Source organism: Manacus vitellinus, unplaced genomic scaffold, assembly GCF_001715985.3.
Source record: "Manacus vitellinus isolate BGI_N305 unplaced genomic scaffold, ASM171598v3 scaffold_3_pilon, whole genome shotgun sequence".
Lineage (NCBI taxonomy): Eukaryota > Metazoa > Chordata > Aves > Passeriformes > Pipridae > Manacus > Manacus vitellinus.
Genome location: NW_021940535.1, coordinates 36,952,661 through 36,968,828, shown reverse-complemented (window position 1 = coordinate 36,968,828; position 16,168 = coordinate 36,952,661). Strand labels below are relative to the sequence as shown.

The window sequence follows — 16,168 nt, the reverse complement described above, 5'->3', positions numbered from 1 at the left end:
GTAATTATTGCATACAATATTTCAGTATTACATTTTAATATATTTTGCTGATGAACAAGGAATATATCCTTGCTTGTATAAGATGAAGATGAAATATTCATTTTGTTTTCAAGTTATTGGTTATTTATAATTTATGTTGTGAGGAAAAAGGAGCAATCGCAGATGAGTACTGCTACTTGCCTAATGGCTATGGTTCAGGAAAGACCTATTAAATGAATAAATTACAACTTCCTGCTCTGGAAGTTCACTGGAAGCAATTCTGTATGGTATTAAATTTCTAACATGTAGTCTTTTCATAAATAAAATATTTTCTTAAAAGAAAATGTGTTTCAATTAGGCTGGCATCAAGTACCAGCTTATTACACTATATTCTGCAGAGCTAAACTCCCCCTTTACTTTAGAGGATAATTGTAGCAAGCTGTATGGACTGATTTCCTCCCACCCTCTGCCACATTAAAATTTCAGTGGTAGAGATTTGTACAGTCAGTGAATACCTTCTAAAAGTTTTCCTCCTGTAGTTTGTTATGGTTTTTTTTCTGGCAACAGAGTCTTGAGAGTTGTGGCCCTTAATCTGAGAGTTTTACTTGACTCTAAATCCTAAATTTCAATCTCTTTTGCAAAAAAAAAAAAAAATCTACCTGTAACTCTCTGGATACTGACAATATAATGTATAAGTTTTATCTTCACAGAGACAATACAAGAAAGACCTGGAAACTGAAATTAAAGGGAAGGGCATGGAAGTTGGTCCAGATACCCCTGAGATAAGACGAGCCAAGAAAGCTTCGGAAATTGCAAGCATGGTCAGTACTGTACCTGGTCCAAGCTTTCCATTTGACAGCATGCAACAAATTATTGTTGTTGAGAATTCCAGGTGGTGACCAATCTAGGCAGTAGGGATACCACAGATTTCACCAAATAGCCGATCTGTCGAAATGTGCGGAGTCTGAAAGTTGCATAATCAGCGTGTGAGAGAAAGTTAAGACTTCCCAGAACTGTGACTTTTCCATCATCTTTTGCAACTTGTTCTTGTTCCTCACGAGTTATGCCTGGCCTGGGTTGTGTTCGATTGCTGTGGGCTCTACTGCTTTTAGGTTGAAATAACTACTTATTTAGTTAGGGCCAAATGATAAAAGGAGTTAGGGAGATGCTAAAACCTCATGACCCCAGTCTTGCAAAGCATGGCAGAGGGAAGAAAATCTCATCTTACTTTTGTCTGTGATTGCAGCAGCCAAAACTGGAAAGACAGATAGATGTGAAAGGCTACATCAAAGCTGAAGTGAGCAGTTTCTTAAAAGAATTTTTTAGCCTGTCAGCAGCTACAGTGTGAGTGTCACATGGATAGATTCTACAAAACTATTACTATTGAATCAATACTTATTTGGTGTTTTGTGAATGCTACTCAGTGGAATTGCATAGATTAAATTGGGAAAAAAAATTAAGAATTTGACTGTCAGATGTATTTCCAATGCTATTATTTTCAGAAAGAATACAAGAAAGACTTGGAGAATGAAATTAAAGGAAAGGGAATGGAAGTGAGCACGGATACCCTTGATATACAACGAGCCAAAAAAGCTTCTGAAATTGTCAGCCAGGTGAGTACACAATTAATCGCTTTAAGATTACTTTGGAAGTAAAACACAATGAGATGTTAAAAACATAAAATCTTCTTGAACATTCTTAGGCTAAAAGATGTAAGCAGTGCACAAAAAATAATTAAAGAAATTGAAGAAGAGGTTTTTTTTTTAAAGTCTGACCAGTACTATCAGAATAGCTTTGAAGACAGAATGTATGGAGAATTGTAGTATTAGTTATAGGGTTTTTTCCCTTTTATTTCTTCTTCAGAAAGGATATAAAAAGGATCTAGAGACTGAAATTATAGGAAAAGGAATGCAAGTTGGTCTATGTACTCCAAAAATACAATGGGTCAAAAGGGCTTCAGAAATAGCAATCCAGGTAGACATGGACAAAGGCTGAATGTTTTAATTCTGTGTAACATTGAGTGCTTGACATACATTGCTCAAAATATTTCTTCTGTTGCTCTGTAGAGGCTTTCATACCTGTACTAAATTAATTTACATGTAGTAAAATGTCTTAACTACCTGATTCTTATTTTTATCTAGGCCTGTTATACCATGACAATTGAATTTACTTGTTTACATCTACCTGTAGTTCTTTTTACACTACCTAACGATATGTTACATATATCCTGACAGTAAAGAGAAAATATATATGAGGATATATAATATATGAGGATATATATATTATATGTATGTATATTATACATTTTTAGTGTGGGAGACAGTGTTGGGTGTCCCGCACAGGCAATGGTAACAATATTAAGGAGGAGAGAGGTTGATATAAATACTGGACAGGGATGAGAAGGCTCATCAGCAATAGGCATTTTTTGTTGTACTTTTGATATCCTCAGCCCCAAAGAAAGAAATAGACATTTAAAAATTATTTTTCAGAAAATGTACAAAGATGAAGCAGAAAAGATGCTCTGTAACTATTCTACTGTCCCTGACACTCCTGAAATGGAGAGGATAAGAAATACTCAGAAAAACATCAGTTCAGTGAGTAATGGTGCTTCTCTCTTTGCCTGTAACTTTTCAGATATTTTTCATTTTAAATAGGCTCTCTTGTGCCACAGCATGAAATAAGGAACTTATGAATAAACGTCCTTTGCGCCATTTGCATAATTTTCCTGGCAAAAGCTGTATCACTCATTTCTTTCAGTAAAAAAAATACTTAGCTTTTCTAGGTGTGACACTATTATTTTGAATTTCTAAACTACTTATACTACCTTGCCAAGCCACAGTTATTTTTAAATGAAGATTTTTTTTTCTTTTTCCATCAAGCCCCAGGAAGTACTTTATTTAAAAGGGAAAAAAAAATCTAAGGCTTCTTAATGTGCATATAAGATTTTTCATCTGTTTTCTATCATATGTACTGTACATCAAGATTTGGTTATAGAATTAGAACAGACTGGGTTTCATGAATATATATATCTAATGATTTTATGTTATACTGGGTATATTTTTAAATTTTATGCTAGATTTAAGTTTCAGTATATCTCTAAATATCTAAATATAAATTATGAGCTTACATTTCTAAAATTGCCCAGTTTGGGATGTATTACGTTCCACTTCCTTTTTGGGCCCATTAATTCTGCTGTTTGTAATTCTGCCTTTACTTGTAATATAACAGAGAAGAGGAGTAAATCTAGCTCCCAGAACAAAAGACCAGTTAGTGGCTGCTTTTTATGACAGACTAAGTAATACTAATAAAACCAATGATTTGAGGGAAAGGAATATAGGTTACTTAAATATTTTAGTATTATGGGACACAGATGTTGTTCTTTAGAGATATTTGCAGCTTCTCCAGCTCTCAGAAGTACGAGCTCAGTTAGTTTCTCTCAGAGCTGTTTGCATGCAGCTATCCTGTACAGCTGTGGCATCAACCGGGAAGTAAGAACCTGCCAGGAAAGCAGAAAAGATAACTGTTTGAGGCTTCTCTAGGTGGTGGTCACTCCTGTAATGTCTTCCTGCTCTTTTTCTTCCTTTGGATGAGGACAGCTGAAAGCTACATCTTTCACAGAATCACAGAATATGCCAAGTTGGAAGGGACCCACAAGGATCATCGAGTCCAACTCCTGGCCCTGCACAAGACCATCCCCGAGTCACACCATGTGCCTGAGAGTATCATCCAAACACTTCCTGAACTCTGTCAGGCTTGGTGCTCTGACCACTTCCCTGGGGAGCCTGTTCCAGTGCCCAATCACCCTCTGGGTTAAGAACCTCTTTCTAATATACTTCCCCTGACACAAGTTCAGGCCATTCCCTTGGGTTTTGTCACTGGTCACCACAGAAAAGAGATCAGTGCCTGCCCCTCCTCTTCCCTCAGAAGGAAGTTGTAATGTAATGAGGTCTCCCCTCAGTCTCCTCCAGGCTGAACAGACCAAATGCCCTCAGCTGATCTTCACAAGGCTTCCCCTCAAGGCCCTTCACCATTGTTATTGCCCTCTTTTGGACACTCTCTGTCTTATATTGTGGTGCCCAAAACTGCACACAGTTTTCAAGGTGAGGCCACACCAGTGCAGAGCAGAATGGGACAATCCCCTCCCTCGACTGGCTGGCGATGCTTTGCCTGATACCCCCCAGGACACGGTTGGTCCTCCTGGCTGCCAGGGCACTGCTGACTCACAATCAGCTTTCTGTCTACCAGGAGCCCCAGGTCCATTTCTGTGGCTGCTTTCTGATAGAAGCTCTTGACAGGCCCACTGACCCCATTTTGTTTCTTGCGATCTGCTGCCTCCTGGTTTTGAATGGTGCTCTGCTTCATGGTGTGATGGTGATTGTCACCATTTCTTATATCACTGGCATCCTAACATGCTACACTGAAACTCCCTGTAACAGAGGGGATCCAAGTGAGCCTCTGTGATCTGCTTTCCTGCCTGCTCCAGCCTTTTGATGAAGTCTTCAAATAGAAGACCTTAGTGGGTCTGGCAGTGGGGTCTCGCTGACAGTGAGGTACCAGGCATGTAATAACCTTTCACTACTTAAGCCTTGACAAGCTCCTGATACATCTGAACCCCTTGCAGCCCTTTAAGGCCAGTTTGAGCCTTCAGTACCAAGGCTGACAATTATCCTCTTTGTTAGTGTACTAGATAATATAAAATGTTTTGTCTTCGAGGTGATTTGTATTTGCTTTATTTTGTGATTGTCCATTTTCTGTTTCTGAACTGGATCCTCCAAATGTAGGAAAGCAGTTTATAGCTGTGATTGAATTACCTTTTTTTTTCTCTTTCTCTATGTCTTAATCTTCCATCATTCTATGCAGTTTGGATTATAAAGGTAGTTTACTTTTTACTGAGTTAAGATATAGCTGGGAGCAACCTTAATATAAAAAAAAAAAATTATGACAATAGTCTTCTGATTTTTGGATTTTGTCTCAAGTATTTTCCTGCCTTAAGGGACACAAAAAGTGACTAGCTCTGCAGGTGAGATCATTGCTGCTTTTAGCTCACTAGCTCATTTGGCAGATGATTTACAACAGGATATTTACTTCCCAGTCATCTCTTTAATAGAAAAATTCCTGTCTCCAACATATTTTACCAATCCCTACTTGGTAGAAAAGTTCAGTCCATGACATAAATCTTTCTACCTGACATGTTGTTACAGAAGAACTTTCATGTTCTTACTCATAAACTGTCTCTGTTGTCACATGGTAAAAAAAATTCTAAATTGTTAAAGTTTTTCTGAATATGTAAAAATTAGTTGTGGACATTCACTCTCCTCCAGAATATTTGGCAGTAGTATTCACCCTGGGTTACAGAGGACTTCCACAAAGTAGGAGAAATGAATCAAGAATGATGTTTTTATTGTTTAAAGTTTATTGATAGGAAAAGTTAAATAAATCTTGGTTTAAGAAAAGTAGAAATACTAAATGGCAGAGATTTATTTTATGAACTCCAGGATCAGACTTGTTTTTTACACTACCAGCCTGGAAACACTTACTGGAATGGCAACAGCTGTGACACCAAATACTGAAATTTAAGTAAAACTTCTTTAGGAGTTTTGCAGCATGAACTGGTGCTCCATGGTTATTTAACCTATAGCCACACTTGGAATCTGTGGAGGAGTTATTTACTGTCTCTTTCAGTAACTTTGAATGATTGATTTTACTGATGCAGTTTGTGTTTTATCCTTTGCTGAAACAATTGAAATAAACAACATGTGTATCTGAAATATAGAGGAGAATTATATAAACAGCATGTGCATCTTTTCAGAAGGGAGCTTTGTTTTTAGATGCAGTCCTTAGCTTTCTGACTTGAACCCACAAGTCAAAAATTGTGTGACTTGGATTGTAGCTCTGGTTGTTTTGGTTATTTTATCATGAATAGGACAACATTTTCTAGTTTGCGAAATTAGAAATAATAGTAATATCTGTTCACTTCTCACAGTATTTTAAGATCTGAAGATTAAAAATCCAAAATCAAATCTTGCATGTCTATGCACGTTCAATTGAAATTAATGAAATTATTCAAGTAGAAAGTTACATTTGTAAAAGTTTATATATTATGATAAAAATTTTAATATTATTTCCAAGTTTAAAACTGTCATTACAAATACTTAAAAATGCTGAGGTCAGTCTAAGGATGAGAATATATTATCTGGGTTACAGTTGAAAACAATGTTATCGTAGTTATTGATAATTGGTATGATTTATGAAAAATTAAAGTATTTGCTTTCCTAGCAAGATTTATAGTCAGACCAATTTGGAACTTGGAAAATTGCCCAACCCTTTTATGAGAACTTGTACTTGCATTGCTAACAGTCTTATAATTACTTTTTCTTTTGGGAAAATGAAGGTATTTTATAAGAAGGAAGTAGGAGCTGGCACAGCTGTAAAAGAGACTCCAGAGATTGAAAGAGTAAAGAAAAATCAACAGAATATTAGTTCGGTAAGTGCTATTAACATTAATTATTCTGATGTGCGTAAATGGTGGACAATTTTTTTTTTTTCATCTTGTTTACTAAAAATTCTACATTTTCGTATTATGCGTCTCATTCCAATGAGATATATATTTTAGAGAATATAGGGTTTTGGATATAGTGCTCCATTCTAGTAGAGATAGAGCTCATCTCTAGTGTAGCTCTTCAATGTCCAAAGGTAGAGTTTCTAATTGAAGCATTATAAAAAATAGGAAAAACTTTTAATGAAATATTTGAGAAAAGTGTTTTGTCTTTCAAGGGTGAGAAACAGGAGATGCATCTCCTGATATGACAGACTGAACAGCAGTTGTATTTGCAATTTAGAAAAATACTATACGACAGAAAAGAAAATCTGTAACATTCTGGTGGAGTCTGCATGTGTCATGTAGGACTTGATACAGTTTGCATGTCAAGAAGAGGAAAATTATAGCCAAACTTGAGCTATGTGAAAAGGTGGAGAGTATGTGCCTCTTTACATGCTGACGACAAGTTGATTTGTGGATCTGATGAGATTGGTTTTGAATTGATGTTGTTTATCTGTGGATGTCCCATGTCTTTGGCACTTTAATGAGCGACTAAAAATAAAATATAAAAATGAGTTTTTTCTTCAAGTAGAACATTCTCTTCTGATAAATAAAAACTTGGAAAAAAGCAGAAAAATGACTGCCAAGCAAGAAAACCCTTTCAACTGCATTGTTCACTTGTTTGTTTTATTTGGTGTGGACTCCTCTGGGGCCATTTTTATATTTGTGACATGACTTTTCTGATGATTAGACTTTTTTTAAGAGTAAAGTTTGAAAGTAATATATAGATGTGACAGTGAGTTGTGTTTAAATATTAGTTGAGATCTAAATTAGGGCTTCTGGACACCAATTCTACTAGAATTTCCTTGGTTAACAAGCACTGGTAAACACTGCATATCCCACCAAAGTAAGGTCAGGTAGGGAATTTCCATAAAATTTTGAAAAGCTTGTATTTTACTTGGATTTTTTCTCTGCTCCATCCATCACACTTCATCTTATCATTGTGAGTCACAGTGGAAGCTATCATGTGTCCTAAATCCTGAAGCAGTGGTTTTGGTTGGGAAGCTGTTGGTTTATGTCATTTGAGGGTGGTTTTTTAATTTTGTTTCTCTCTTTTGGTTGTTTGTTTTTTGATTTCCAGTTATCACAGGCATTTATTTTGAGAGTAGTCACACACACACACACACACACGTACTTATTAGGAGTGGTCGTGCTCTGATGTTTTTTCACAATATCTTTCAAAGTGAAATAAAAAATAGTGTACAGTGTTCTTGCTGTTTTAGAAGTCCTAAACAGGGGTGAAGAGGGGAAAATGAAAGGTTGATCAGTATGCTAGTGAACGCACTTGAACAAACACCTACCAAGAGAAACACAAAATGCATTAGTGCTGTAGTAGTATAATGGAAGTAGCATGGCCTTTACCTTGCTAGTTCTGTGTGTAGAGTTAACGTTTTACCAAAGGTGTTTTATTACATATAGTGTACTTGAAATTACTTAAGTCTTATATAATATTTATTAAAAGTGTATAATGCCAAATTTAAAAACAATGTGCAAGAATATTTCAAATTATATGTCAGCAAGAGGGAAATTATATTGTGCGGTAAGAGGGAAATTATATTGTGTAATTTACAGATGTCCCAAAGGAAGGGTAAATTACACCAATTTTGAATCCATTAGATTTAAACATTTTACGTATATCTTTGAATTTAGCCAGAGGAACTTCAGACAGCTTTATAACAATTTTCTGAACTAAATGAAACTATAGAATGTGAAGAAAATTTGCAGTGAAAGAAACCCCAGAACACCAAACCAAAATAACCCTCACTGTACAACCAACCACACAAAAAAGTCCGTTGAATCATGTTCTGAGAGTGATCAGATTTTTCCAGATTACATATATAGGAGAGAAAGATCAGAATGGTCTGTTTTCAAATCCTAAAACACAAGGTGGTGACAGCCAAGGAGGTTGACCTCATCTCACCTGTTATGATGATTAGTTTGGAAGAAGCAGCCTTCTAAACAGTTGGAGTCAAGATCTCACAGAACTTTCAAAGTAATCAGCAGACCCATGGACTGTAACTGAATCTGAACTGAAAAGCTACAAATAACTAAGGAATTTTTAAATTGTGTTTATAATGAGGGGCAGGGAGGGCTGGACACAGCACTGGGAAGAAGGCTTTCAGGAGAAGATTCTATTTTTGTTTTTGTTTGTGTGAAATCCATGAGGAAACCCCTGTGGTATGTTAGTCAACACCACAAAGCTGGGGTCTGTTTAAAACTCAAGTAATGGACATTTTGAAGCATTTTAAGGACTAGTAGCACTGCCAATTCTTAAACTTACCTAATAGTCTCTGTTAAAAGATCCTTTTTTTCCAGTGCTTTAGTATTTTTGCCAGTCCTAAACTGTCTGGACTGAAATTTTCCATTCCTAGTCTATGCTTTGGGCTGGTGTGGTTTTATTTATTTATAAATTTCAGCCAAAGCAGCTGCAGCTTCCAAGTATGAGCTTAGAGAAAAACAAGTTGTTTTGTCTGTGTTAAGAAATGAGGGACTCTCCAGAAGTACCACGTCTTGGAGAAGAAAGTTGAAAATTAAATGTTGCAAAAGCAACAATAAATATGACAGTATCTTCAAGGGCATCATCTGTCCGAACATCTATATTCTCACTTATGTGTTCGCATGGGTTTTTAGAGAACTTGAATGAGACTTTGCAATCATCCACCCTTTTAGGAACACATTTGTGAAAATGCTGGGTTTCTGAGATGGACTGGTAGACTCCACAGCAAGATAATAGCAAGACCAAGTTGTTGTCAAAGTGATGCGAGTCTCCAAGCAGTATATGCAGCATCCCAATTATCATGAAGAAAGCCACAATCCCATGTGATGAATATTCCTGCTGTGTTTTAGGACACTAGGCTTGTTATATGCACTCTCCTATGCATTCCATCAAACAAGATGCATTAGAGACCCTAGCAGCCTGTTTCAGAAATTAAATATAACTGTTCCTTTTCAGGTCAGTGGTGTTTGTAGATGTGGTCTAACTGTGCAGTATGTGTAAGGGAGAGATTATAAACTGTTGTGTTTTAGTGCCTATCTGTATCTTCTTTAAATTGCTGATATTTTGTAATATCTATTCTGCAGATTAAATATAAGGAAGGAATTCGGCATGCAACAGCTATTTCTGATCCACCAGAACTAAGGAGGGTTAAGGAAAACCAGAAGAATATTAGCAATGTGTGCCCCATTTTCATTGCTTGCACACTTTTCTCTGCTCTATTAAGTGTGTTTATGTCTCAGTGAATATGTCTGTGGTGTTTGTGCTAGTTCCTCTTTGTCCACAAATTCTAATTTCATTAATTAATGGTAAAATGATAACTTCTTTGCCTTGCACTTTGATTAACAACGAGAGTGAAGTATTTCTGTTGACCTATCACTTGCCTGTGTTTGAGATAGAACTGCAAGAGGGTGAGTACTAAGTATTGTGTGGAAAGATGTGGCTGATTATTGAGGGATGGTATTTTCCATCCAAGTGCAGTGTGTTCTTTAATGATGTCTAGCACACTGTTGTATTTCTATTACTCAGAAGTCTCTGTTGTAATATATTCTGAAATGTTTGCCAGGTTCAATACAAAGAACAGCTCTGCAAAGCTACACCTGTGAGTGTCACCCCTGAGATGGAGAGAGTCAAGAGGAATCAAGAGAATGTCAGCATGGGAAGTTGCTCTTGTTTAATCCTTTGCATAATTTTTGAATGCACAGGATAAGTACAAAATTCTGCCTCCAGAAGAGGCAGAAATTCTGCCTTTTCTCTAGTTAGGGGGAAAATGATGTATTATAATGTATTTGGATTCAAATAATGGAATTACTTGAAAACCCTCTTTTAGGAAACAACTGTGAAAAGGCATTGCTTCGTTTGGGAAATGGCACATGAAGCAACATATATTTGATTAAAGAAATGACTGCAATCCTTTGAGATCCTTGAGATGTTGTTCTCTGTTTTGGATATTTACAGAAAATCTTGACCAATTTTTTTTTTTTTAACAATGTCTGTTTCTAGATCTGTTTTACTTTGCTTTATAAAAAATTAGCTACAGTTGTACTCAAACTTTTGCTCTCTTACCTGTATCATTCTGGTTCTTCAGTAACCTTTCTATAAGAGTTTAGTATTTAATAGCTGACATAACCATTAGAAAGTCATATGATTTGCAGGAGCACAGAGAAGAAGGCAAGGACTTTTGGAGCGTGCTACTGCCTTCCTATATGGATGAAATTGTACCCTGTTAATGAGTCTTTGAGAGACCAGCTGTTCTCCTCACTGGGAGCTGCCATCAGCAGCCCTATTTAATGGGTCTACAAATAGCTACAGTGTTTCCCTGGGGTGTTTTCTGCCGCATTCACCGGAATTAATTTTAAGTCACAATTCTCAAGAATTCTGTCCCTCTAAGTTAACTCCTGGATTTTTTTTTTTTAATAGATCTAGCTCTTCTAAAATGTATTCTGTTCAAACAAACCTGTTTTCCTAAGTGATTCGAGCCAGTCTGTATAGTTTTTCTCCTTACATCATCATTTACTTTTCACCAATTTCTGTTTTATGCAAATTTCAATGGAAAGTTTAAATTATCTTCAGGTTACTGGAATAGCTTTGAATGAAGATTCTTAAATTTCAACTACTTCTGGAAACATTAATTCTCGAATCAGTTTACCTTTAAAAATGTCAGTTTGCAAGTTTAATCCATTTGAAAGCCTACCATCATTTTTTCAAGACATTAATTTTTCAATTGGAATGTATTGATGTGAACATACCAAAACTGTGTTGTGTTGGAAGACATGTATTGCTTGAGCAATACATGCATTACTGCCACAGAACACTGCAGAATTATGAATATAATGTATCTGCACAGTTATCCTTATCACATGAACCCATGGGCTTATTAAAAGAAAGTGTTGTATGGAAACATTAATTTTACAAAAAGCTATATGGATTGGCATAAATCTCTTGCCAGAATCTCTTACTAAAAGTTTACTACATCTGACTTCCCAGCATTTGGGCCAGGGTTAACCTTAGACTGATTGGTCCATCAATGCCACAACTTATCGTTTATCCACTTTGGATGCTGATCTGGCCTTGAGTGTGCATTTGGTTAATGCATCATTGCTACAAGTGTGTTTTGTTAAAAAGTGATAAAGGGGATATTCCTACAGTACAGTTAAATAAATGCATGGTGCAATTTATGCTGGATTCAATTGGCAGTTGTCTGATGGATTGCACTCTCTGCGTTTAATCACCTTTGAATACATAGAGTATAAAATTTAGAACATAGATGGAAACCTTGTGGAGTTGCTGAGTCTTGACAAGTATACATTTGCAGTGGACCTTGCTGAAATTCAATTTTTTGTTGCTCTGCTTGACTTTACTTCATTATTTGTGGCCTAACCCCTTTCCAAATATGAGATATGTCTCTGTACATCCAAGGACCAGTCTGGTAAACATCGGGATGTTGTGTGCATATGTGTATATATATCCACAGAAATACATTAATAAGCACACTATACAGAAAAAAAATATCAAGGTTATATTTCAAAAATCAAGTTTTATAAACTTTAATAAACCTCAAATGCATTTTAGCTTTTCAGTTATTTCCTGGATGACTTTTTATATCATACATTTTAATGTAAACCAGTGAGATATTGCTTTAGCTGAAATAGTATGTACCATTTTATTCTGTTAAATAATAGGTTCACTACAGAGAGCAGCCTGGCAAAGCTACTGCTGTGAGTGTCACTCCTGAGATAGAGAGAGTCAGGAAGAATCAAGATAACATCAGCTCGGCAAGTTGTTTGAATCATTTTGTCATTTAGATTTTCAGTCATTGTGGAAATATAGTGTGGATATGCTTTTCCATTTACATTTGACATGTCAAAGGAATCTAACTGCATCATATTCAGACTTGCCTGATTATTTTTGCAAAATAGTAAGTGGTTGTGTTGATGCCAGTAGTTCTCAAGGCAAGAGTCACGAGAGGTCAGTCATTCTTTCAAGAATCTTTGTCTCTTGTTATCGAATTTTCATTGCTAGATTGCAGGAGTGAATTGCGGTAAAGAACAAAGGAAATAAGAATTTAACTTCGGTGCAAATTTCTTGGGGTTTTTTTTGCAATTCAAAGCATGAAAACATCCATGCCACTCTGTGACATGCCATCTCTGTTAGAGCTGAGTAGTCCTAAATATGTCCCATTGCTAAATACTAAAGAGTAAAATAATATATATTTCTTGGCTTTTATGATAGTAAAATTTAATTGTCACTACAGTGGTGTAAGAAGCAGGAGACAATTCTATTAAGGAGCAATGAAGAAGTCAAAACAGCATGGTGAAGTAAAGGATCAGACTAGTTTTGTTACAGTTTGTGTCCTCAACACTGAAACAGCATCAGTAACAAAGCCATTGCAGATGGTAAACAGAAGAGGTTTCATGCAGAACCACTTTGTCAAGGTGGCAGAAGAGAACTAAAAGTAGCGAACACTTGAGAACTGAGTGTAGGAGTGAAAAGGAAAGTACGTTGGATTTGTCAGAAGATTTGTCTAAGGACAAAGGAACAGAATCTAACATTGTAACTACACATATCTTAACTACTTTTTGAAAATGCTCATGAATATTTACCAAAATCAATTAGTTTTGAGGTGCATAGTTAAAAATAAGAGGAAAACTTCACAAAAATTCTAGACTTTAAATTATTTTTTAATTTTTGAAAATGAAATGCTTTTTGCCAAGTGACTACTTCAATTTGTTTCTCAAGCATTACAGGGATAAATACTCCTCTATGTTAATAAGTATGATGAAAACCAAGCTATGTTGGCTGTAATTATTCTGTCGAGAAAATGCCTTATATTCAAAAGCATATGTAGCTGAATATATTTTCTAAAAAAATTTACTGTTTAATTCAGAAGTGTTTGAGGAATATGAAGTACCATATATTTTTGTTTTGCTGTACATTACTTCAAACTGACCTGTGAAACACAGACAAGAGTCATATTTTCATAGGTATGTTCTCTTTGCTAATATGTAATCTTAAGGAGAGTCAGACAGTTTCAATACATGGTTTCTCTCATCACAAGTGTGTGTTGAAATAGATTTGCACAACATATTTGAGAAGTAACACTGTGTGAATACACAGGTAAATCTAAAATATTTACTAACACTCAATGCACAGGTTACAGTCTGATGTAGGAGCTAAGAGAGGTCATTGGCAGAAGAATTCAACAAGCTAGAAGAAACTGTAAGAGTACTCAATCCAGAACCAATAAGTAGGACCAAATACTTTTACTATTTTAGAAATACTAGTCTGTAAAAAGCTACAAAATAAGCCAAACAGCAGAAATGTGACATAGGAGGTTCTGTACTTACTGATGCACAAAACACAGAGCCTGAATATTCTTTTTGGAAACAGTACATTCAGATTTTTCCCAGACATGTTGCTTTTGTGCTGCTAGTAAAGACTAGCTATTGAACAGGAGCAAGAAGGCTTCCAAAGGATTAATCTACTTGTAAGAGTTGAATTCGCATGGATTCTCAGGTAATCCCATCCTGGAAGCAGACTGAGGACAGGCTCTGGGTCTGTCTGGGTAATAAGAAGGTATCTTATCATCAGCCATACAAATATGTTTTAAAGATGTCCAAGTCACTGTGGTGTTTTCTTATTATTTGTCTTATTTTTCAGTTGATGAATTAATTATTTTGCTTACGTAATTTAAACAGTCACAAATGTCAGCTATTGGATAAATACTTTCTTTTGAGTAAGTGATTGATGGAATAAATGTGCCTTTTGGCCTTACAAATATACTAGCTCATCTGTGTCCCCCTTGTGAAATAACCTACTAGCAAATGAGTGTAAAGAGAGAAACTGTTAACCTTGTAATTTGGAAAGGGTACTATTGCATGGTGTGATTCTCACCATCCTTTCTACTGTAAAGAAAAAATTCACGTGTGCTGTTGTTCGTGTTTTGCAGGTCAAGTACAGCAGTGATCAGAGGCAGATGAAAGGTAGACGTAGTGTGCTTCTAGACACACCTGAGCTAAGACATGTCAAAGAAACTCAAAACAACATCTCAATGGTAGGGTACTTTCTTCCTATAACTAGAGCATACTAAGGAATGGCACTTTACTTCCACTGGATTTTGCCTTCCATTAATATAGGTAACTAATGGAATTCTCTCAAGTATGGAAGGAATATTTTCTTCCTATGCCTGTAGAGGGAGTGTTTGCTAACTGCATATGACTGTAATGAACATTTTCAAAATACTAATAAACAGTTTTCTAACAGTTAAATGTCTGTTCTTTTGTTTTTCTTTTTTTCCTTAAAAATGTACACACCTCATTTGAGCATAACAATTTCACTGGATCAGGTGACACACTTCACCTTGTGCCTGTGCACGTTCCTGGTTTCTGCGTGACTTTGGTTCTTGGAATGAGTTGTTTTGTGTGCATTGGCTTGTGTGAGAATGTTTATCAATTTAAATCTTTGATGATTAAGATTATTTAAAAAGTAAGTATGCATAATCAGCAATACTACCTTTATAACTCTTACTAATACAGGGGTTTTGTTCCAACACTTGGTGCTGTAATGCTTTCTACTCTAATGTCATTGGTTTTAATTTTTTTTTCTTTGAAAATCAGGCTCTTGTTCTTTCTAAAAACCTATGTTTAAAGCCAGCTGGCATATGATAAAACAAAAGAGAAAATAAATACCTTTCTTATGAAGCTGTGCATGTAGTCAGAATTCTCAGTGAATGAAAATGTTTGAGTTCTTTAGAACTACTACTTCTGGAACATTTTTACTGACATGTAGGTGTCTCCATCAGTAGAGAACCATCTTATTTTAGAGAAGAAGGGAATGGACCAGATGACCTCCTGAGGGCAGGGTTTTTTTGTCGCTTCTGACTGTAAGATGATGCTTTGCAGCTTGAGCTAATGCCTAATTTAGTGCCAATAGAAAAGAAAAGCAACATTGATAATAAAATATCAGGAAATCAAGTTAGGGTGATAGAAAAGACTTGGCTGGCCATCCAGTCTGTCTCATGTGTACCAATTCTATTATGGTGCAAAGTTAAAGAATAGAAGTGCCTCATAAACATATACATTCCTGCATAGAATGACCATTTGCTGTCAATTGCAGCTTAGGGAAAAATGTAATTCTTTTTTCCTAGGTAAAATACCATGAAGATTTTGAGAAGACAAAGGGCAGAGGCTTCACCCCAGTGGTAGATGATCCTATAACAGAGCGTGTACGGAAAAACACCCAAATTGTGAGTGATGCAGCATATAAAGGTGTGCATCCACATATTGTTGAAATGGATAGAAGACCTGGAATAATTGTTGGTAAGTTGTCAAATAGTGTTGCTATTGAAAGCACTGAGGGAAGATAAAAGCCTCTGCTTGTGTTCTCCAGATTTCTTTTTCACTCTTTTCTCAGCATGAAACTTGTGGTTGAACTACTGGTTCATGTCAGCTTCTAGCGAAGTAATAATGGGAATGGATGGGAGATACATTATCATTTGCTCTGTATTTTTTTTTTTAATATGGATAGTCTGCTATTACTTTGAATTTTGACTCTATAAGGAAAGCAAAAATATATGTAATAATCTTAATTTTGCACAG

At 35.8% G+C, this 16,168-nt stretch overlaps 1 protein-coding gene across 2 annotated transcripts in view; it reads left to right on the top strand.

Moving 5' to 3' along the window:
- NEBL (nebulette) overlaps window positions 1–16,168 on the top strand; it is a 249,860-nt gene that overhangs the window by 198,697 nt on the left and 34,995 nt on the right. The window contains exons 15-23 of one of the 2 annotated variants that reach the window (XM_025895396.2): window positions 690–800; window positions 1,482–1,592; window positions 2,469–2,573; window positions 6,371–6,463; window positions 9,659–9,751; window positions 10,138–10,230; window positions 12,254–12,346; window positions 14,521–14,625; window positions 15,718–15,889. In XM_025895396.2, coding sequence (XP_025751181.1) covers window positions 690–800; window positions 1,482–1,592; window positions 2,469–2,573; window positions 6,371–6,463; window positions 9,659–9,751; window positions 10,138–10,230; window positions 12,254–12,346; window positions 14,521–14,625; window positions 15,718–15,889 — 976 coding nt within the window. The remainder of the gene's footprint in view (window positions 1–689; window positions 801–1,481; window positions 1,593–2,468; window positions 2,574–6,370; window positions 6,464–9,658; window positions 9,752–10,137; window positions 10,231–12,253; window positions 12,347–14,520; window positions 14,626–15,717; window positions 15,890–16,168) is intronic. The other variant, XM_018075678.2, reaches the window with a different exon arrangement.